We start from the raw sequence: 23375 nt of genomic DNA on the forward strand, positions 1-23375 counted from the left end.
GCATCCCTAAAAAAAAAACTCACATTTGTTAAATTACTTTTCCATTATCTTCATTGTTACTTGAATTGTTATTTTGTATTTAATGGTGGTTGAGGGGAGAAGGTAAGAAAGGACATTCGGAGAACTTTCTCCTCCTCAAATAATATCTCAAGATATGTTTTACATTCATCTAAACAGATGGCAGAGGCACTGTGTCACTTCTCATTTCAAATATTGCACTTTCTCAATACTATTACTAGGACTATTGACATTGTGTTCAAATCCTAGAGTGGAATTGAACCCATATCCTTATGATTCATATTCAAAACTGGTGTCAGCTACTCCATGTTTCCTTTGTCTTGGCTATTCCCTCTAAAATATAACTTGTGTAACTTAACAAATTAGTGTTCCAGAATATCAACAGTCACAATTAATAGTATCTGTAGATCTAATGGTGGGATCTTGTTGAAAGTAGTGGAAATTACAAAGGATGATCAATTGAGCATGGAGACTGGTGGGATGGAAGGTGAGGATTGGGGATCTCTATCCTTGCTCTGTCCAGGAAGAGAGGAGGTGAGAGCAGAGGTGTGGGAAATAAATGAAGTGCAATCAAGGGTTCTATCAACTATGGTAGATGGGGTGCCACGGTTCAGGAAGAAGGAAGACATTTCAGAGGCATTTCTGTGGGGAAAATCTCATCATTGGACCAAATTAGGGAGAAAAGAACTAGGTAAAAGGATGAAGACTTCGTAGGAGACAGGGTGGGAGGAAATATAGTCAAGATAGCTATGAGAGAATGTCAGCTTGTAGTGGATGTTTATGTCTTACCAATCCTGAGGTAGGAGATAAAACATTCATTCCTGTTTAACCAGTTACTAAGAATTGAGACACGAAGTCTTCAAGGACAGCCACAGAATCTTGAAACTGGCACTTGTATCCATTTTACTTTGAACTGTTAATTTCAGAAGGAACTGTAAAGTTCATGAAAGTTTAGATGACAGTTTTAAAATAGTAATATTTTCACATTAAATGAGATATCTTCTGCAAAAGGCTCTACTTAGTGTTATGATATGTTTTCACAAGTAATTTCTTTTGCAGGGAAAGACTCAGCATATTCCTTACAGGAACAGTAAACTAACTCGACTTTTGAAGGATTCTCTGGGAGGAAATTGCCAAACAATAATGATAGCTGCTATCAGCCCATCATCTTTATCATATGAAGATACTTATAACACACTAAAGTATGCTAATCGAGCCAAAGATATAAAATCTTCGGTAAGTTTTGTTTGTGTGTATATTTACTAATTACATTTAGAAAATCAAGTATATATTTGGAAACACTCAGCATGTCAGGCAGCATCTGTGGAAAGAGAAGCAGTTAACAGGTTAAAGACCAACAGAACAGGGAAAGTAAGAAAGTAAGTTAGTTTTAAGCAACAAACGTTTTGCTGGAGGAACTTGGCGGGGTCGAGCAGCATCTGTTGGGGGAGTGGGAGCCATTGTCAATGTTTCAGGCTCCAGCTTCCAGCATCTGTATGCAAGTTGGTTTTAAGTTGTATGGACAACGAAGGAGGGATAGATGAGACAAAGGGACTGTCTGTGAAGGTTGAGCCCAGGGTTGCCAAGGTGATCACAATGTTAACAGAGCCATGTAATTAATAGATTGACCTGGGCTGTTAGGGAGAGAGAAAAAAAAAGCAAAGAGACTGGTAAAAGCTGAGAATTCTGAAACCAAAAGGAGAATGCTTGAAATGCCAGCAGGTCAGGCAGTGAGTGTGGAAAAAGAAAAACTGAAGATTATGATTGGATAATATTAAAATAGAACTGGCCAATTCTGATACAAACAGAAAAACCTGAAATTGCTGAATTTGGCATTGAGCCCCTTGATCTAAAAAGTGCACAGATGGAAAAAGAGTTTCTTTTCCACAGCTTTTATTGGATCTCATTGGAACATCCTCTTTGCAATTTAAACCCAACTTTGTTTTCTGACTTTTCCGGTTGTGATGAACAATTTTCAGCCTGAAATTTTAACTGTTTCTCTTTTTACAAGTGCTGCCTGAACTGCTGAGTATTTGTACCATTTTCTATTTTTGTTTTAGACTTTAAGCATCTGCAGTATTTTTGAGTTCCAGCTATATAAGTCAGGTTAGAATGTAGATGAGACCAGAATCAATGCACAGAAACAATTTAGATCTGCCTTCAAAGTTGGATGTTCTTTCATTTTTATATGTAATACTTTTTGATTGGATTTTGTTGGAATATAAAAAAATTAAATAGAAAGGAATTTAATAAAATTTGGTGCTGAGAATTATGCAGGTTGAGGAGCAAGAAAATATCAAATTGAGCTGCTGCAATGGCACCATTGGCAGGTGGCTTGAATAATGATGTGAAAAGTTTATGATAATACTTTGCATTATAAATTTGGCTCAGGAATTTATTACAAAGGAAAATATTAACCTTGAATTGTGACAAAACCATGACAACAGGCAATAAGGTTTTCCATTTAGAAAGCACATGCAGTGATTAGATTTTCAGCATACAATAAACAATATCTTTCAGCTATTTTGAATTGAATTTTATTATGCTACTCAGAATTTTCAGTGTGCCAGAGTATTTAAATCAGATCCACATGCATTATGTTTTGTTTTATCAGTGTTTGATACTAATTATCTGCAATCTCATTAAATTGAACACATCATGGACTTTGAAGTAATCTATTTGGTGCTGCCTTCCCATTAGAAACAGTGCTTTACTTTGCACATTGTTGTAAATCTGTTCCAAACAACCCAAACAATTGAAGTTATAAACTTACATCAACATACGGACTAGGTACGTTTCAATGTGCAGAATGTTGTCAGATTTCAGAACTATTCTCTTGCCTCATTGGGATAGAGCTCGGACAATCAAGTTTGATGAAATATTAACTTGATGTAATATTTTATGTTTGTTATTATTTTTCTAGGCGTAGCTTTGCTCTAATTTATGCTTTATTGTCCATTTCTATTTTTTTTCTAGATAAAGAGCAATGTTTTGAATTTGAATAACCATGTGGGTAAATATGCACAGATTTGCGAGAAGCAAAGGCAAGAGGTAAGTAGTTACAACTTAATAAACAGGAGAAACATTTGTCTATTGTGAACATAAAAGCTAACTGTCAAAAAGTAGTGAATATATTACATTTTATTCTACATAATCCTCTTAATGTCTTTTTGGCCCTGCTTTCAGTCATCTCTGTTAACTCTTCTGATCATTTTCCCTTTTATGTGAGGTCCCTGGTGCATTAAAAATATTATACAAGAGAGGTAAGAGCTTACCAAAAGCACATCCAAGAATAAAATTCTTGGAAGGGTTTCTAAAGATATGAAGATAAGTAACAAAAGAAAGAGATTTTGCAAAGATAGAACTGAGAGACTTAACAAGGGTCGAACTGTGATGAATAAAAGCAATCCCATAGGTGGGTAAGGAAATAGGAAAAAAAATATTTAATTTCAATAAGGGCTTTGCAGTGATGGGGAAATAAACAAAACAGGAAATTGTGGGACAAGATGTGGACAGTTGAGAGTCAGACAAGTTGGAGATTGTGCAGGCTGGAGTCCAAAAACATAGCCTTTTAAGAAGTCTGCCCAGAAATTCAGTCAGAATCAGAGTTGTTATCACTGACATATGATGTGAAATTTGTTGTTTTGCGGCAGCAGTACGGTGCGAGACATAAAAATCTATAAATTACTAAAATAAATAAAGTGTAAAAGAAAGGAATAATTAAGTTGGGTTCATAGATCATTCAGAAATCTGATGGCAGAGGGAAGGAAGCTGTTCCTGAATCACTGAGTTTAGGTCTTCAGGCTCCTGTACTTCCTCCCTGATGGTAGTAATGAGAAGAGGACATGTCCAAGATGGTGAAGGTCCTTAATGATGGATGCCGCCTTCTTGAGGCACCACCTCTTGAAGATGTCCTCGACGGTGGGGAGGGTTGTGCTGTGATGGAGTTGGCTGAGTCTATAATCCTCTGCAGCCTCTTGCGATCCTATTCATTGGAGGCTCTATACCAGGCTGTGATGCCGCCAGTCAGAATGCTCTCCACCATACATCTCTCAAAACTTGCAAGAGTCTTTGGTGACATACCAAATCTCCTCAAACTCCTATCAAAGTAGAGCTGCTGGCATGCCTTCTTTGTGATCGCATCAATGTGTTGGGCCCAGGATACATCCTCTAAGATGTTGACGCCCAGGAACTTGAAGCTACTCACCCTTTCCACTGCTGACCCCTCAATGAGGACTGGTATGTGTTCTCCCAACTTCCCCTTCCTGAAGTCCACAATCACTTCCTTGGTCTTGCTGACATTGAGTGCGAGGTTGCTGTTGCGATACCACTCAACCAGCTGATCTACCTCACTCCTGTAAGCCTCCTCAGATAATGTTGTTTAGTTTTCAACACAGGTGATTTAAAGACTTTTCTCTTCCAGATTGAAGCATGTTAATGTCCATTCTGGGTTGTTTTGTATCACTCTAAAATTAAGTCAGGCACTTCCCAACATGAATCATCCATGTTCCCCTTGATGTGATATGTGTGTCAGTTTCCATGCAAAACTCCTTTTGAAGTATTATTCCACTTTGTTCCTGGATTGATCTTTGTTAGTCAATCCCAGGACAAGTAGGTCCTACCACTGCTATGCTAGACTGGGACCTCTATAAGGTAATTCTCATGCCCTTTATTGCACTGCTGACTTCATTCTCTACTACAACTCATCTCAGCTCCAATGTCATATCCATTCCCTAAAGGCTGACAACCTTATCCCCATCCCTCCTCTTTTACTTCATCACCAATGCTCATCCTTTACGCTATTCTGTGCCCAATTCCTCTTTTTCCTCCGCACCCCATCCACTGACCACAGCGTAAGGCTGAAACCCCTCTTCCATCTCCCCCCATACCTCTTGTTCCCAAACAAAGCAGACACCAAGCTATTTATCTCCACACATCCTTCCCCTAAGTTTAGACAACAATCAAAACTATCATTAGTGCCGTGCTGCATTCCACATCTTGCACACCCTTTTAAGAATACTAGAATTTCTAGACTATCCTAAGGCAACAGAAGTTTGGATATACATTTTTAAAATGTTGCCCCACTTTATTGAGTCTGTGTTTCATCTATTTCACAGATTATGGAGCTCAAAGAGAAATTGAAGGCTTATGAGAGTGAAAGATTGGTGATTCATAACAACCACAGAGAAAATATGCTGCTTGGTGTAAATCCAAAAGAAAGTGAAATAAAAAGGTAAACTTGCAAGCTAATTTTTGTTTCAAAACCAAAGGCACAAAATTTTCAAGGGCGTGTCTTTACAGTTGTCTTCAGAAATAAGTTACTTTGAAGGAAAAGTTATTTTCTTTGTTAAGGTAACACATAGTTTACATTGCTATTTGCATTTAATCATTGATTTTATTTTTCATATAATTTGTCTGGTAGATATATCCTTATCAACCTGGTTCAAGTGTTTGGACATTAAATGCAATGTTAAAATAATAATGGACATGTCTCTAGTGTGCAGACTTGTTTGATCTTGCCATTATGTTAAAACTCTGATATATTTTCCAAAGTATCTTATTTGTATTAGTGAAAACTTGGTAGCTATCATTTCAAAGTGTTGTAGTGTGCTCTTCCTGCCATTGGACAATCATGTGCAGTCACTGTATTGGAGATACTCAGCAAGTCAGGCAACATTTATGAGAGCAAAACAAAGTTGATGTTTCTGGTTAAACACCTTTTATCAGAACCTTCACTTCATTGACTAAATAGCATTTGGGCCTTGAGATCATGAAAGGTTCTAAATAAATATTAGTCCACTTTCTTTTATTTAGTCATTTTGATGAGGCTGGCAAGAGAACGGCGAATCTGCTATCATAAACAGTGCAATGCAGTTAGCTTTTTGTTTGAAAACTTCTATTCTTTCTCTTTATTTAAGTTTCCCTTCTTATTTTCCTTTCTCTTTTATAGTTTCCATTTTTCCTGATCTATATTATGGTTTGAAATACAGTCGGGAAACGAATGTAAGAAATAGGAGCAGGTATAGACGATCTGGTCCTTCAAGCCAGCTCCACCTTCACAAAGACCACGGCTGATCTTTTGCTTAAGCGCCATTTTCCAACACAGTCCCATACTCCTTGATTCCCTTAATACACATAAAGCTTCCTATCTTTGTTTTTATTAAGTACAATGAATGAGCCTCACAGCCCTGCTGGTTAGAGAATTCCAGAGGTTCACCACCCTCTGAGTGAACCTCAGACCCTAATGGCATACCTCATATTCCGTATCCTCATAACCTGTGCCCTTTATTTCCAGACTCCTGAGCCAGGGAAAACATCTTGCCTGTATCTAATATGTCAAGGTCTTTAAGAATTTTGTATAATTTGATGCAATCTCTCATTCTTCTAAACTCCAGAGAATCGTCCCAGTTACTCCTCATGCAGCAAACTTGCCAACCGTAGCACCAGTCTAGTAAATTTTCATTACACTCCCTCTATAGGAAATTCATCCTTGCTTAGGTAAGGAGACCAAAACTATTCACAGGTGGGGATTAGACCTGGGATTCAGCACATTTATTTGGTTTTTAAAAAGAAGAGGGGACAGAGAAACAACAATGTTTTGTTTTGGACAAGTGTGTTTTATTTTAGTGACAGATATAGTTGAAAATTAGACAGTGGACTGATTATTTTTCCATGATTATGCCCTGGGGTTTAATTTGGATTCTGATTCTAGAATTTTAATAGTGTAAAGGGAAATGCTGTTTGAAATCTGATTGTTGGAATGGATTTGGGCAACACTGGCACAACTGAAATTTATTTCTGTTTTCTAGTTGTCTTTGCAAAGATGAATGCTGAGCTGACTTCTGGAACCGTTCCAGTCCATGTGGTGAAACTGGGTAGTGGGTTCCAGGTTTTTCCCAGCTGTGTTGAAGGAATGGTGATATGTATCTGAAGTCAGGCTAATGCATGATTGGTGGAACTTGAAGGTGCTGTTCTTTCTTGCACCTGCTGTGTTGATTATTCAGGTGGTGAATTTGCAGATCTGGGAATTATTCCCAAAGGAGCCTTAGGTAGATGCTACATTGCCACAGTGTGCAGGTAGAGGAAGCACTGGAAGTTTATGCAAATGGGTGAAATCTCAAAAAAGGAGACTGCTTTGCTCTGGATGATGTCAAGCTGCTTGAGTGTTATTACATCATGCCAGTCTTACCAACAACACCCAGAATCAGAGTCAGGTTTATTATCACTATCTTATATGATGTGAAATTGGTTGTTTTGTGGCAGCAGTGCAGTGCAAAGACATAACAAACTAAATAAATAGTGCAAAATAAATAAATAGTGCAAAAAAAAAGGAACAATGCAGTGGTGTTCATTGACTATTCAGAAATATGATGGCAAAGGGGAAGAAGCTGTTTCTGAATTGTTGTGTTTGGGTCTTCAGGCTCCTGTACCTCCTCCCCAGTGAGAAGAGGGCATGTCCCGGATGGTGAGGTCCTTTAATGATGGTCCCACGTCCCAGAACTGAATAAAATAAAACGTGCATTTTATGAATAGTGAAGAGGCGTTGGGAAGTCAGGATATGAGCAATATTGCAAAATATCCAGCTTCTGACATGTTCCGGTAGCCATGGCATGTTTGTAATTAAATTTTGAGGTAGTGATGATCCTGGGATATTAATGCTTGAGATTTAACAGTGAACAATAGATAAGGTGTTAGATTCTCGTGTTTGAGATGGTCATAGCCATATACTAGTGACGCTAATGTTACTTGGCACTTTTCAAGTTGAGTTTGGTGCTGGACAGGTCCTGTTGCATGTATCATTACCAGAAATCCCACAAATAGAGACAAACACAATAATCTTCATTGAACAATCCTACTTCTCACCAATAACTGCATAATATGGACAAAGGTTTTTTTTTCTAATAGCAGCAGTTTGACACTGATGGGAAGTGCAGAATTTTATAATTTATTGGAAAAATGATTTGTCGCAGACTCTACTATATAATTGGCTGTGTAAGTTTCAGTAAAGTTGTATAATGCAAAATATAACAGCAAGAGTAAAGAAATTCCCCTTTCATTTGTGTAATAAATAGATTGACATGATTTTAAATACCATAAATTATATACATATTTAGATAGAAAATATAATATTTTGTATAAGTAGACAAAATTATGAACTAAAGAAAGGCCATAGCTTTGACAGCAGCAGTGGAAAATCTGAAGTATTAATAGGGTTTCTCAGCAGCCTCTTGCATCAGTGGCTGGAACATACAGTAGTTCTGAGAGATGTAAATGTCCCTGTGTATCAATATTTTAAGAATCTGACAACAATAACAAACCATGTACGTCAGAGTGAGATTAAGGAATATAATCACGTCTTAGACTTACTTTAAAATGTCGCAGAGTGCAGTTTTCTGTGCCTAACCTTGGTGTAAGTTAAAATAAAACATATTCATGTTTCAAAAGTTTTTCTGGTAGGATTAAAAAGAGGTTTTTCACTGTGTTCCAGTTGGATTAAATGCAAACGTATTCATAGTTAAGCCTTATTCCTTGTGACTTTCAATAGAATTTGTGTTATAATCTGTACAATCGAGATTTATTCAGTATGCTAACCACAGGATTTCACCCACTCCATGTTGCTTCAAAGATTTTAGCTAACTTTGTAAACTTGAGTGACTGAATTCAATTTAATAATGCAATAAATCACCAATGAGTCAAAAATATTCGGCTCCTGATATTACGCAGCTCCTCAAAATATTTAAATAATTTCAAACATTATAGCAAGAAATATTTGCATTTGATCATGAATGTAATTAAGTTTTAAAGGACAAATAATTAATACCGAGAAATTTGATTGCATAGCCAATGTATTTATGAGCTCTTCAATTTAATTTCAGTGGGAAGTAAAGCAAAAGAAGTTGGGGCTTATAGCGAGTTACATGAAGTACACCATTTTCCCTCCAGGGCAGCCATGCATATGGCATGCCACCTCACAGAAACACCTGGACGTATGCAATCGGCTTGAGTGCCATGGAACATACATCTTCATAATACTTCTGGGATTATTTTCCACATTTAAGAATGTAAAAAACAGAAACAGGAGCAAATTATTTGGTCCTACAAGCCTGCTGCACCATTCAAGGCTGATCCTGCAACTCAGGATCACTTTTGTTTTGGTCCCCAAATCCTGTAATTTCTTTAATGTCCAGACATCTCTCTATCTCACCTTTGATGGTTGATAACACATTCATAGCCCTTTTGAAGTAGAGAATTCCAAAGATGTAGAATCACCTGTTCACAGAAATTTCTCTTCATCTGAGTCCTAAGTGGGCAACATCCTGAGATTGCTCTCCAAGTTCTTGATCTTCCAAGCAGAGGAAACTGCCTGACAATCCCTCTCAAAATCTTTTATTGTCTCAATGAGAGAGTCTCTTATTTTTCTGCACCAAATCTTATTCAACCTCTCTTAATACAACCCTCTCATCCTAGAAAACAATCTGTGAACCTACACTATACTGACTTCCAAGGCAAGTGTAGGTTCACAAATTAAAATTGCACCAAAGTGGTCGCACCAAAGTTCTGTACAAACACAGCAAGCCTTCATATATTCGCCTTTCTAATTGTTTTAAGCACCTTCATGTTTATATTCTGCATCTCATGAACCAGTACAACACCCCCCAATATACATCAATGTTCTACCAGTTTCTCACTGTGTAAGTATTGTGGTTTATGTTTATTTTTACCAAAGTGGATAGATTCACAAATTTTCCAATCTTGTTTACCACCTTGCCCACTCATTTATCCAGTCTATATCTCTTTGCAGACTTCTTCCATCATCCTCATAGCTCACTTTTCCACCTAGATGTGTATCATTGGTAAGCTTGGCTACATTACAGTCTTTCTTTTCATTGACAAGTTGTGAATCATTTAGGGCCAAGACCTGATCACCCCACTAGTCAGAGTTTGCCAACCTAAAATTATCTCTCTTATTCCTGCTTTCAATTTTCTGTCCTTTACTCAATATATTCCAGGTCATTATCTGTGTTTCTCTATCCACAGATGCTCTCTGACTCACTGAGTGCTTTTAGGAATTTCTGTTTTCATTTCGGATTTCTAGCATCTTCAGTTTTGTTTTATTTCCATGCTAATATATTACCTTCCTCCCATCCCTTTGTGCGTTTACTTTATGTAACATTCTTTTTTATCGTCCTTTATCCAGTGCCTTATGAAAATATACTGCATTCACCTGGTGTCTTCATTATTAGCTTTGCTGCAAGCTTTTCTTATTACTTGATTAATTCTCTCTCTATTACCATTTTCACAGGCCTTTTACCACTCCAGCCAGCCTTTTCTGTCACATTATCTCTGATTACCATACCACACTAATTAGAACAGTACAGCACAGGAACAGGCCATTCAGCCCATGATGTCTGTGCCAAATTAAACGAATCCCTCCATTCCCTGCATATTCAAGTGCCTGTCTAAAAGCCTCTTAAACACCACTGTCATATCTGCTTCTGCCACCAACCCTCGCAGCGCATTCCAAGCACCTACTATTCTTTGTAAAAAAAAATTATGCCGTGCACATCTCCTTTAAATTTTCCCCTCTCGCTTTAAATTCATGACCTCTAGTACTTGACATTTCAACCCTGGGAAAAAGATTCTGACTGTCTACCCTATCAGGTCTCCCCTCAGCCTCCGTGCTCCAGAGGAAATAATCCAAGTTTGTCCAACTTCTCCTTATTGCTAATACCCTCGAATCCGGGCAGCATCTTCCTCACCCTCTCCAAAGCCTCCACATCCTTTCTGTAGTGGGGCAACAAGTACTGCACACTATAGGCCAAGTGCAGTCTAATCAAAGTTTTATACAGCTGCAACATGATTTCTTGACTCTTAAACTCAATGCCCTGACCAATGAAGGCAAGCATGCCATATGCCTTATTTACCACCTTATCTATTTTTGTTGACACTTTCAGGGAGCTATGAATTTGGACCCCAAGACCTCTCTGTACATCAATGCTGTTAAGGGTCCTGCCGCTAACTGAATACTTTCCCCTTACATTTGACTTCCCAAAATGCAACACCTCACACTTGCCCGGATTAAACTCCATCTGCCATTTCTCCACCCATATCTGTAACTCATCTATATCATGCTATATCATTTCACAACCTTCTTCTGCAACTCCAACAATTTTTGTGTTGTCTGCAAACTTACTAATCAACCCATCGATATTTTTATCCAAGTTATTTATATACATTATAAATAACAGAGTTCCCAGCAATTCTACTTCTTAGTCTTCTGTAGCAAGATCATTCCTCACGATAGCCATTATATAGTCAGTTATTACTTTCTAAATGTCAAATGCCCTGGAACATTTAATTCCCAACATTAATCACCATGCAACTTCATCTCTGAAATAACTTTAAGGTCAAACCAATTGTCTGCTGTTGGCCACCTAAACTATTTTGTTTGATTTTTTGTAAATGCTTTGTGCATTCAAACAAAATGACTTGAATTTTAGCTTTTTACTATTTTTCCTTGAATTCCCTTTATTTATTGATGTACTATTATAGAGTTTGCGCCATTCCTCCTTGTCTCACTGTGCTCATCATTGCTTATCATCTGCAGGCTACTCACACAGAAGCCCCTGTTCCAAGTTGCTACCTCTTCCAGTTTCCAAGCCCCTCCATGCACACATGCACACACACTCAGACACTCACACAACCCCAATCTTCCCCAGCACCACCACTATCCTGCACTGTAGGTTTATCAACTTTTACTCTGACCTTCCTACCAACTTCCCGTACTGACTTTTCCCTTCTACTGCAAACAAACTCCTTTTCTGATCATGATCCGACCTCTATTTTAGATATTAGTGTACTCAAAGAATATGGGGGTAGTGCAGGAAAGAAGCGCTGAGGTAAAATGTTAGCTATGATATCTGGCCACAGACTTAACATTGCATTTTTGAATGCCTCAGCAGCAGGCCATGTGAAGGAAAACATCCTTGGTTGCATAAGGTCTTGGACATGTGTACTTCTATACTTCCAGTGGTGGGCCATCAAGAACAACATTTTTTGCCTTGCCTCCAGCTGTTTAATGTGCATAAATAGGAAGCATTCAGTTCCCTGGCATCAGTCTTTGTCAGTGTACATTATGCAGTTTGCCACTGTTTTTCTAGATTCAAAGAAGTCCTTGAAAATATCTTCTGCAAACGACAGAAAATCAGGATTAGCTGCTTAGATCTAGAACTGAAAATGAAAGAAACGGAGCTGATGACATTTTATTCTAAACAGTATCAGCAATGTGCTCAGCTGTTTTCCTGTGAGCCTGCAACAGAAAAGGTAAGATGGTTTGTCAGTGAATGTTTCATGGATAAGAAAATGAAGATATTAGATAAGCTGGTGACAATTTATTAATCTGATCCATTTGCACGCCACCATATGCAAGTAAGTTGAAAAGTGATGTCATTTTTTTTCTCAATACAATGGAAAATCATTTATATTAATAGTTCCTCCAAAGAAATTCTCTATCCAGAAGTTGGTGGCATTGTATAAGTACTAAAATACAATTAGGGATCTTGGTGTTTGTGTTTTTGTAGCTTTTACTCCAGAAAGGAATAAAGGAAAATATTGACAAAATATGTTGCCATCATAGATGGCTAGCACAATTAGCCTCTGATCAAAGAACAGCATAAGTGGATTACAATTTAATTTATGCAACAAGTCAAAAGAGTTGAAAATTAAACTTAAATTGTGATATGGTTAAATACATGGTTTTATGTATCCTGTAAGTTTTTAGCAAAGGCATTCGTTGAGGGCAAGGTTGCTTTACAAAATATGTAAAAGCTGCTTTATGTTTTAGCATGACCCCTGTTTATTTTTACACTGCATGCATCATGTGTAAGATGTAAATGTTTTACTGATTTTCATATGTACCTATTTGAAGTTGAGAACATTAAACCACTGCGCATGATGAGGTTATAATAGACAAAGGGTTATGTCTCAAGATGATGTAACATCTTGAGTCTCCTGCTGACAGTGTTGCTCTCACATTTAAAGCAGCTCAACCTAGATCCTTTCTGATGAACATCGGGCATGGCATGCTATGGGGGTGCAAACTCTTTCTTCAGTGAACACAGTAGAAAATTTATTTCTAAGTAGCAGCCTAAGGCTGAGATAATCTCAATGAAAATTGATCTTGGTGGAATTAGAAGCAATGTTTTTCATTTTCCATTATTACTCAAGTCAGATTGCAAGACAGTTGAAATGAATAACTCAAATTGATATATGGCTTGGAAATAATTCAGGCAGCATTTGGAGAAAGAAACAGCATTTACATCTTATGCCTTTAACATTTTATCTTAATTGGATAATGCAAAAAATGTAACAGATTTTATGATAGTTGAAATATGGGTGAGAAAGTTAAACAATAGAATCATAATCTGGGGGGAAATGTGCAAGTAGTACTTACGATCTAAAATTGTTGAATCCAAAAGTTGGTAAAGTTCTCAATCAAGTACTTTATTTTCTTTGAAAGACAAAAACAGAGAGCTCTAAAGGGGGAATGGGACAAAAAAATTAAAATAATTGACTGGAAGATCAGGATTAATAGGACAAAGCAAACCATTTGTCAGTCTGCAGCAACAAACAATCTGCTGGAGGAATTCATCAGGTCAAACAGCATTTGTGGGAGGAAAGGAATTGTCGACGTTTTGGGTCTACAGTCTCATGTGTATCCACTTATCAATATGTATTTGGTCTTTTACTGCAGAGGTAACAATGATGTAAACAGTGTATGTGGTATATTAAATTGAAAGAAGTACAAATAAGTCATTGCTCCAACATGGTTTTATCAAAGGGAAATTTGTTTTTGACATATTTGCTGGAGTCTTTGAGGACGTAACAAACAGAATGGATAAAGGGGAACCAATAGATGTATTTGGATTTCCTGAAGACATTTGATAAGATGCTACCTAAAAGGCTATAAAAATTACAAAAAATACCTGCAGTTGGATCCAATATACTGGCATGGATAAAGGACTGGCAAACTAACAGAAAATAGTCAAGATAAATGGATCTTAGTTCTGATATTTAGACTAATTTCTTCTGAGGACTGAGACTTTGGAATTTTCTACCTCAGAGAACCATGGAAGTGGAGTTGTTGAATATTTTCAAGGCAGAGATTGACAGACATTTTAAACTACAGAGAAGTTGAGGGGTATGCAGAGAGAGCAGCAAAATGGCCTTAAGGCCAAGACTGAATAAGCCATGATCTTGTAGAATGGCAGAGCAGGCTCAAGGGGCCAAGTGACCTGCTGTCCTGTTTATAATGTTGTTAAGTTTTTATGTACTGGAAGGAGTATTAGGAACTCTCAGTATTGATATTAGAGGAGATGAATGGGCAGGTGTTGTACCCCATGTATTTCCATAGGATCTCCTGCACTTAGTGAAGCTCAAAGAGATTCTGCATTCTATATTTTCAGTAATTTCAGATTATTACCACTGCTCATCATTTTTCAGACAATAGATGCTGGAACTTAGTCTGCTGTTCACTTACTCATCCCTGCTTTCCATCCTAAGGCAAACATTTTGTTCCTTTTTCTTACACCCCCACCCCTTTCCCTGCATCTGTATTTGTTTGAAGTGTTGCATTTACCATTTCTGACAAAACCATCTGAACCCTTTCTCTCTTAATAAATGATATCTACCCACTGAACATTTTCAGCCTTTAGTCTTAATATTTCAGGTATCATACATAAACTCCATCTTTGTCTTTATCAAAAATGTGGGATGGAACATGTTTGAAAAGCTTATCTTAACCTCTGGTGTTAGCACCTGCTGACAGTGTAAACAATGGGTATGATATCATGAGACAGGTCTTTTTTTATTGTGATTGTGGAACATGATCCTGACTGCATGGTATTTGCATGATATGGATCCCTTGCATGTTATTTGTGTGGTTTTAAAGCCTTGAGATTATTTGTCCACAATAGAGTTCCTAAATGACTACAGTGCTTGTTTAAAAATAAAGCAATATTTTGTAATATCGGCTTGATTAACGTGTGAATTGATCTGCCCAATGTTTAGGCATCCTGCAAGTATGAATGGAAGCTTGCTGCACTAAAAACCCAATCTAACCATATTCAACAGAAAATTAAAATGGTGGAGAAAATGCTTGAAGAAAACAGTAACTGGTTGCATCGTGTGGAAAATGAAATTTGCATATTGGGCCAGGATGGAAAAATACCCCAGGTAGAATAGAAATATATATACACACACACACACACACACATATATATGCATTTGGAAATATATAAACTTAGAGTATTTTCACCACATTTATTTTATTTACTCATGGCTGTCAATGGTGCTGCTTAAATCAAAAGACTTGCTGATCGGTAAGAACAGGACTATTAGATTTGTTAACTTGTAATATGTTATTATTCATGTTGCAACAGTTTTGACTTCTGTTTGTGTACCTTTTTCAGGCCAGATGTAGTTCTTCATGTTTCAAACCAATTATATACCAATTTCTATTCAGAATTACTGGACTCAATTAATGTTCAGTCTGGCTTCACTTCCTGTTAATTGAAATGGAATTGGTATGGTAAAAATCTGAAGGGAGATTCTTACTCCAAAGCCATTGGAAAGAATTGATCTGCTGAATGAGGAAAAAGAGGACCCCCGGCAGATAGCAAGTGGTAAATAATGAGGCTTGCAGATCCAGAAATTGATATTTAAACTGTTAAAAAAATGATCTGTGTTTTACTTTAAAACACTAGCCTGACATGCCAACAGGAGAAGTATACCTGGATTGGAAATGCACCAATGTTGTCCTTGGAAAGACCAGTGACTCTTGTGCTATGTTGCACATATTAAGTCATGTGAACAAGAGCTTGTGTCATGAGACATATACAGCTCTGCTTCAGCAGAATATTAGATTGCATATTATTACACTGCAAAGGTTGTCAGACTGGGAGACAAAGATGTTAGTGGAAATAGGATGTGAAGTGAGCAAGTAAAATGATGTAGTCTTAATAAGAAGTACAAGAATTACTTGTATTGACACAATCGATGTTGCATAATAGGATGAACAAAAGTGGACCTCAAGCAGAGGAAGTACAGAATAGAGAACCAAAGACATGGTTGAAAAGTAGGACTATGAGAAGTTCTTTGAAAATTGGGAGGTTGGAGGTATCACAAAGGGAAAAAGTTAGAGAATTCTAGAAAGCAGATATAATAGCTGAATTTAGCGCCACTGTGGTGAAGATATGAAAATATCAGATTTTAGGAGCTGTAGAAAATAGAGATTTGATGTATCACTGGACTATTAGTCTTTCCAGTCATAACTCGTGACTCTGGCAATGTTGTGTTTGAACTTGTACTTTAGCATCATCTGTAGTATCTGCCAACAAATGCACATTATGCTCCACTTCTGAGGAAGGAAAGCAACTGTAACATGGGAATTTAGCTATATAAATACTTCAGTATGAAATGTAAAATATTTAACCAGATTTCTAAAATTATAAATCAAACAGCATCTACATATGCACTGAATGCCCTTTTCCCTTGTAAACTCACAATTTTTAAGTTTGCAGATCTTGCTGGCAGTTTTAAGAAATGCTTTTGGCAAGGCAAGTAATGCTAAACATTCCAAATAAACCAGCAAAATGTTGTTTCATTTTTCTTCTCTGCTTTTCTGAAGTCACATTTTTATTGCCCCCTCCTTTCCCTGAAAACAATGTCATGATTAGGCGCATGACACCCAAATGATTATTCAAAAGATGCAAATTTTGACAGAAAATGCTGGTTGGCTACAACCTGTAGCATGAACAACATAGGGTGCGAATGTTTATGCACATAACGTGCAAGTATAAAGGAAATCAGTATAGAGCAGTCAGATGCAGAAATCCTGACTGGCTTTTCTCCTCTGTAGCCTGCAAGATTCCACTACGGCATCTGCTGAAACCACAAGTTAGCATTTTTTCAAATTAAGTGTTTCCAACATTCCCTTTTATTTCAGATTTCCAGCAAAGGCAACATCTGCATTGGATGGTTCCAACGTTGATTTTTCTTTCCCTTTTACTCTCCTCCAGATGGATCAACGTTCATCACCTTCATCTAGACAATACCAACAGCATCCCCATCATCTGGGCAATCTTGGTCTCTACCACATCACAGGCACTCTCTTGGTTTTCTCCACCTCTCTCCCACCCTGTAATATAAAACATGCTCATCTTCTCACTTTACTAGTTATGATAAAAGCTCATAAATGTATACTCTTTCCTGCTGCACAGATGCTGCCTGATTTGTTGAGTATCTCAACATTTCTGTCTTTATTTCGTCTTCCTATCCTCTAGCTTAGTACTGCATCATAATATCTATTGAACACGAGTTAATCATCCTTTTAAAATAACATACTGTTCAAAGTTATCATGTATGGAGCACTGATGCATCACAGAAGCAAAATATTGCCCCACAAGAAATCTTAATTGTTGAATGGATTAGTTCCAGAAGTAAGGCTAATGCTTCTTCTGGTGACCATGGTGATAGTGACTCTAGAGTGCTGCCGACCTCCCATTTACAGTGAATTGCATAGAATCGGCAGCAGGAAAGAAATTCTGGGAATATCCCAACTACACGCAACCCCCACATTACAGCAGTTCAGGTCATGGAAATTTACTCTTACGGAATTCACAAATCACTACCAAAAAATCTGAGATGCAGGCCAAAAATTTACTCTTACATGATTTATGTGAGAGAAAAATACATCAGTAAACAAAACATTTTTTCCCTCTCTCACACGTGCAGATGACACAGCTTCACATTATGGGAAATCACAGTATGGAGCACTTTCTAGGAACACAACCCTCCCATAATGTGGGTGTTCTCTGTGTTGCCTTGGGCCTTGCAGCATAAATAAGCTACCAGTTAAAAGATTTTATTGAGTCAGATGATGATGATTGTCCAAAAGCAACTCTTTTCATAACTTTGGACACTGAAGAACTGTATCAACAATATTCAAATAACCAGAAACAATAAACTGAGTAAAATGACACCATGGATGAGAGCGATAACACTTAGATTACCACAGCTGTGTTCATCAAAACACTGTGTAATTAGAAATATTCGCAAAGCAAAAAGGCTTGTATCCTCAAGTCAAGCAACACAGAAACAGCCCCTGAGCCAACCATCAAGTATCTATCAATACTAATCCCATTTAGCAGCACTTGGTTCATAGTTTACTATGCCTTGGTGACTTAAGTGCTCATCCAGATGCTGCTGCTTAAATTTTGTGAGCGTGCCTGCCTCCACCACCACCTCAGGCAATGTGATCCACACTTCAACCACTCTCTGGTCCCCTCTAAATTTCTTACTCCTCACTTGAAACCTGTTCCCACTAGTCTTAGACAGCTCTGCCATGGGGAAAAGTTTCTCACCATCTGGAACATAGAATAGTACAGCACAGGAATAGCCCTTCAGCCCATGATGTCTGTGGTGACCATGATAACTATCCAAACTAATCCCACCTGCCTGCACGTGGTCTCTATCCCTCCATTCCCTGCCTATTCACGTGTCTGTCTTAATGCCTCTTTAACATTGCCTTGTATCTACTTCCACCACTTCCCCTGGCACATGTTCCAAGCACCTACCACTCTCTGTGCAGAACACTTGCCTTGTAACTGTCCTTTGAACTTTCCCCCTCTCATCTTAAAGCTATGCCCTCTAGTATTTGACATTTCCACCATGCGAAAAAGACTATCTACCCTATTTGTACCTGTCATACTTTTACATACTTCCATTAGGTCCTCTGTCAGCCTCTTCTGCTTCAAGCCTATCCAGTCTCTCCTCATTACTGAAATGTTCCATCCCAAGTAGCATCCTGGTGAATCTCCTATTGCTCTTTCTAATGCAATCACATCCTTCTTATAGTGTGGCGGCCAGAACGGCACAGAATATTGGTATTGGTATTGATTTATTATTGTCACTTGTACTGAGGTACAGTGAAAAACTTGTCTTACAAACTGATCTTACAGGTCAATTCATTACACAGTGCAGTTACATTATATTCCAGCTGTGATCTAACTAATATTTTATCGAGTTCCCACGAGACCTCCCTGCTCTTGTACTCTGTGCCCTGGCTGATGAAGACAAGCATCCCACCTGCCACCTTCAGGTGTCTTTGGATTTGTATTATATGTCATGTCCCTTTGATCCTCAATACTCCCTAGGCACCTAGTCCCCTTAATTGACACCCCCCTCCCCCACCAAAAATGCATCACCTCATACTTAGCAGGATTAAATTCCATCTGCTATTGCCCTCACCATACTACCAGCTGATCAGTATCGTTCTGTAGTGCAAGACTATCCTCTTCACTCTCAACAACACCACCAATTTTCCTGCCATCTATAAACTTCCTAATCATGCCTCCCATATTCAGATCCAAATTGTTAACATATATAACAAACAGTAAGGGTCCCAGCACTGATCCCTGTGGTTCACCACTGCCACAGTCTTCCAATCACAAAAGCAACCCTCTGCCATCATCCTCTGTCTCCTATTACGAAGCCAATTTCAGATCCAGGTTGCCAACATGCCTGGATCCTATGGGCTCTAACCTTTTGGACCAGCCTTCCATGTGGAACCTTGTCAAAGACCTTACAAAAGTCTATGTAAGCTACATATATTGCACCGGTCTCATCAATATATTTAGTGGCCGCTTCAAAAGAAGCTTTTTAAATTGTATAGCGTCAATAGGGAGGGTCTATCAACACTGGTTTTGGATTATATTTGTCAAATATATTTACTCCCTTTTACCTTTGTATATCCACCATCAGATGTTTTTAATAAGTTCTTCTGAAGTGCTTTCATGCTGGCCATTACCTCTATTTCTGGCTGTTTGTGCATTTTGATTTATGTGAGATGAACATTGTAGATAGCACATTTGTTCTCAGAAAAATATTTTTGTTAACAGGTCCTTAAACAAGAACTACAGTGTTGTCATTTAAAGATGGAAGTAATGGACTTAAAACAACAAATTCAGCACATGACTCGGTTGGTTTGTCTCCAAAAACCAGTGAACAGAAGAACAGAAAAGTAAATCTCTCAATTCATTTATCATAAGACAGTTTGTATTAAATTTACAATTTAGTAATAAATTTAAAATTATAAAAATACTTAAGAGTTTACTATGACAGTTAAAGGGATTATTGGGATTTATTACTTTGAAGAAGTTTACGCCTACACCTCATAAGTTTTCACTCATTAAAATCAATAGATGGGAAAACACAGGCATACACCAGAAAATCCTCTTGCTGACACTCCTAATGTCAGAACATTGATCTGGATTTTTCTGAGAAATACTAGCAGTGCTGAGTAAAACTGCCAGCATTTCCACACCTGTCAGGAAGTTTTTAATTCCTGCAGAAACATGTTTCCCTGAGTAACTCGGTGAATCTTGTCTGCTAAGCCTGTGCCAGGTCCAGATGGAAGATCCATTCCAAGTAAGTGCAGATTATCAGATGGGGAAGTGGAAAATATGGATTACTTGCTGCTCCCAGGGAATTCTAGATGCCTAAATTGTATTCCTCCATATTTTTCAACAATCTCACAGATTATTAAATTAATCAAATACAATGCATGTGTTTGAAAAGGAAAAAAAATAATTTTAGGTGGTGGAACCTCAGCGTTATCGTTAACATTTAAGGGTGTTGGATGGTGACATTGGTATTAAATAAAGAAAGAGGGTGCAGTTTTCAGTCTATTCAGATAGAAAGATAGTCCCAGTTGTAATTTAATCTATAATCATAATAAGTCATCAATCAACCAACCAAACAAGAAGTGTCATTATCCTTTTAGCATGTTGCTATAAAAACAGGAAATTTGCCAAATCTTTTGTGTTTAAATTAGGAGGAGTGGCAGTTTTATTCTATAGGTACTTGCCCAGTTTAGCAAATATAAGTAATTCTTACTGCATTGGGGAAGATATTGAGTTTTTGTAGCATAAGAAAAATCCAAAGTGCAATATTATCTGAACTGTCATTATCATGCACTGTTTTACATATGTTGTAACTTAACTTCCATAGTAATTATTTGTTTTACTCTCATCTTACAGGCTTATAAATACTTTACTTCCAGCATTCCACCATCAATATAAAACATTAAAGGAAGCTGGAATTGCTTCGGTAACTGCTGAGGATACATTTCTAGAAGTGGAACAGTTACTAAAAGATGAGAATGGGAATATCTGGGAAGATCAGATGACAGAATTACCTGAACAGATATCTGATCAACTAAATATTGCTGCCATCATGAATTTCTCGCAACTCACCTACTGCCAGGCTACACCATGCAGTATGTAATCAGCTGACTGCTCTTTGATTATAATTGTTTATCATTACTTCATTGATTTGACAAATGAATTTTTGGTAGAAAGTTTATCACAAAACAGAACTAATATGTTTATGGCCAAATTTTGTCAATTGCTGCAGATAGGATAGTTTAAACATTATATAAGTTTAGTTTTGACTTTTCATTCATGAATAAGCAGAAAACACCTTTTCAAATTCAATTTTACTATTTACAAGTCAAAGCTAAATAGAATGGTGTTGTATAGAGGGGAAGATGAGTTGCCAAGAAAATTCAATACATTTTATAGAACATTAATACCAGTAAGTCTAAATATATAGTAGACCTCCATATCTTATGTTCACTAGCATGAGCAAATAGAGGAAAATGTACTTCATTGCAACAATGTACCTGGTTCTCCCATCCTGTTCAGTTGCTCTGGAGCGAAAATAGTTAGCTCTGAGCTTTCCTTTGAAATTGGGATCAAACAAAGAAAGGGAATCCTCAGCTTGTCAGAATTTTTATTTATTATTCCACGGGGATAGCAGAAAATATTTGTGATTGAGGAAAATGTAAATTGAATGTTCCAGGATTTTGACTGGTATATCAAAATACAATTTTTTTTACTTTCAAGCATACATCAGGCAGTACAGGGCAAAAATGCATCCTTCATGCATGCTTTGGCTGCACGATACTGTTATAGCTGTGGGTTGTTCTCTGTTTCCAAAATTCAGTTCTATGAATTTCAATAGAACCAAATTTTAAAAGTAGAATATACCATGTATATACCTACATGTTTAATACAAGTGAGAAGAACACATTTTCTGTTTTAGAAGAGAAGAATAGCAAATGGACTGTTCACTCATGCTTCCATTTACTTGCAACCACCTACTTTCATGTGTCTAAACAATGTTAGCAAAATGTTTGAGAACAACTTTTGTCTAATATTATAGCACACCTCAACTTGTAGAGGGACAGAGTAGGACTCCTTTCTGTTTTTTATTACTTTCCTCCATCAGGCAGAAAAGTCAGTTAACATTTCTGACGCCAGCATGATTAATAATGTTAATTCAGCATAGAATTGGTATCAAATCAGAAAATCCTTGAGGTGTGGACATTCTACAGTTATATTTTTAGGTAATTTGCAACTTCATTTTAGATAAAATGAAGTTAAAAGCCCTTTTGAGTTTCTCCTAACTTTCTAGAGAATATTTGATTATGCATCAAGGATGATAAAGAACAAGCTTTTGCTTAGAACTGTGAGCTAAAGTAATTCTTCTATCTACAGGATCCTCCTCATGCCTTTGAGAAATGACAGTTTCACAACATGCTATATTACTGATAATTCAACACATTTATCTATAGTAAAGAGATGCATAAAACTTGATTGGCTTCATAATCTCTGTACTTTTAATCCTCGTGAAAAAGACAAAATATTAATCTAACACAATCATTTTCAAGTTCCAGGCCAACTCTACCCCAGATTAGTAAATGCATCTGAAACATGCTGAACTAAAGTAACTGCACACTAAATTCAAAAAGAGTTACCAGTAATCATAGTGTTAAATTGTGTGATCTCTCTGAAGCTGACTACCTGGAGGCAATATTTCTCATAATTTTCATGCAGATTTAAGGTAGAACCAAATTTCTTAGTGAAATTGGTTTATATGCTGAGGCTTGAATATCTGTTTAAAGATTTCTGAACATTTAGGCAACGTGTTTATTCTTTATAAATGTGCGAATACAGTCCTAATAATAACCCACAGGACATACTACACTGTGTGCTTCTTCCTTTTGGCTGCCTTCAGCACTTGATATTTAAAGTGTTGCATTGTTAACTAATCAACTGTGCCTGCCATTAGAAGTAAAACATAATCTTCTTAACAAAGATAAACTCTTATACAGATGGCCTGAAATGCTCATTGTGTCGTATGAATAGCCTAGATTTGAGCATATAATTGATAATTTCAAGATGACACAAAATTTGAGAGTGAGTGGCAATGAATAATTTACAAGACATAGATTA

The 23375-nt window shown here is 37.2% G+C and overlaps 1 protein-coding gene across 1 annotated transcript in view; it reads left to right on the top strand.

The window, feature by feature from the left end:
• kif18a (kinesin family member 18A) overlaps positions 1-21363 on the top strand; it is a 64587-nt gene extending 43224 nt beyond the window's left edge. Inside the window, exons 7-13 of the mRNA XM_052029674.1 lie at positions 1078-1254; positions 2995-3069; positions 5136-5251; positions 12180-12342; positions 15088-15252; positions 19977-20098; positions 21117-21363. Of these exons, the coding sequence (XP_051885634.1) occupies positions 1078-1254; positions 2995-3069; positions 5136-5251; positions 12180-12342; positions 15088-15252; positions 19977-20098; positions 21117-21363 (1065 nt within the window). The remainder of the gene's footprint in view (positions 1-1077; positions 1255-2994; positions 3070-5135; positions 5252-12179; positions 12343-15087; positions 15253-19976; positions 20099-21116) is intronic.
• The last annotated feature ends 2012 nt before the right edge of the window (positions 21364-23375 follow it).

The sequence above is a fragment of the Pristis pectinata genome, chromosome 14 (assembly GCF_009764475.1).
Source record: "Pristis pectinata isolate sPriPec2 chromosome 14, sPriPec2.1.pri, whole genome shotgun sequence".
In the NCBI taxonomy this organism is placed as follows: domain Eukaryota; kingdom Metazoa; phylum Chordata; class Chondrichthyes; order Rhinopristiformes; family Pristidae; genus Pristis; species Pristis pectinata.